The 964-nt window shown below is 36.8% G+C and overlaps 1 protein-coding gene across 1 annotated transcript; it reads left to right on the forward strand.

Annotated features, from left to right (window-relative positions):
• Window positions 1–92: 92 nt before the first annotated feature.
• Window positions 93–728, forward strand: LOC108356805 (uncharacterized; the record flags this gene model as incomplete). The annotated part of the gene is made up of 1 exon (XM_017607907.1): window positions 93–728. A coding segment is annotated over one exon (636 nt), but the record flags the coding sequence as incomplete, so codon positions are not given.
• Between the last annotated feature and the right edge of the window lie 236 nt (window positions 729–964).

Raw genomic sequence — 964 nt, forward strand, 5'->3', positions numbered from 1 at the left:
TAGAATTTCTTTAATTTCATTTACGATGTACGTAGTAATTAATTCAATTCCAAACCGGACTTCCCATAAGTAAATTTAAATCTATAAAACAGGTTGGCTTACTGAGGCAGAAGATGGAGAAAAAAAGAGAGCATTTTGCAAATGGTGTAAAATAACATTGCGTGCACATTCTAAGGATTTGCAGAAATATGGAAAGACACAAGGACACCAAAACAAAGGAATTTCGTTTCAAACACTTCCAGGACAAACACGACTGCCATTTCCACCCGCTGAATCTGAACAGAGTAAAATAAATGATCTTAAGCTTGCAGCATTTATTGCTGTTCACTGTGCAGTGCGCGGCATTGACCATTTAACCGATATTTTGCGGAAGTTGGATAAAAACTTTGACAAATTGAAAAAGCATCGTACTAAATGTGGGAACGTGATTAGAAATGTGATAGGACCATCTCTGTTAGAAGATTTAGTAGATGACATCAGCAATTCTCCATTCTCACTAATCGTTGATAAGTCGACCAATATTTCAGTTATGAAATATCTTTGCATTTGCGTTAAATATTACAGCGAATCTCGCAAAGAAGTCACTACCTCATTTTTAGCCATAGTCGCTGTCGATAGTACGACTGCCGAAGAATTGTACGACCATACAACAATTTTCCTTAAAAGCATTAATATGAGATTGTCCAACTTAGTCGGTATAGGTACTGACGGCGCTGCGAATTTGTGCGGTAAACATAACTCGTTATATACAAAGTTGAAAAAAGACTGTCCTACCTTAGTCTTGATTCGATGTGTATGCCATTCACTTGACAATGCAAGTTCAAAAGCTGCCGACAATTTGCCAGCACATGTTGAGTTCTTATGTAAAAATGTTTACAATTGGTTTAAAAAAAGTGCTCTTCGAAATGCAAACTTTCAGCGTATTTATGAGCTTCTGAACAATGNAGTGCTCTTCGAAATGCAG

Source organism: Rhagoletis zephyria, unplaced genomic scaffold, assembly GCF_001687245.7.
Source record: "Rhagoletis zephyria isolate East Lansing unplaced genomic scaffold, Rhagoletis_zephyria_1.1 Rzeph_scaffold_65549, whole genome shotgun sequence".
NCBI classification, from domain to species: Eukaryota; Metazoa; Arthropoda; class Insecta; order Diptera; family Tephritidae; genus Rhagoletis; species Rhagoletis zephyria.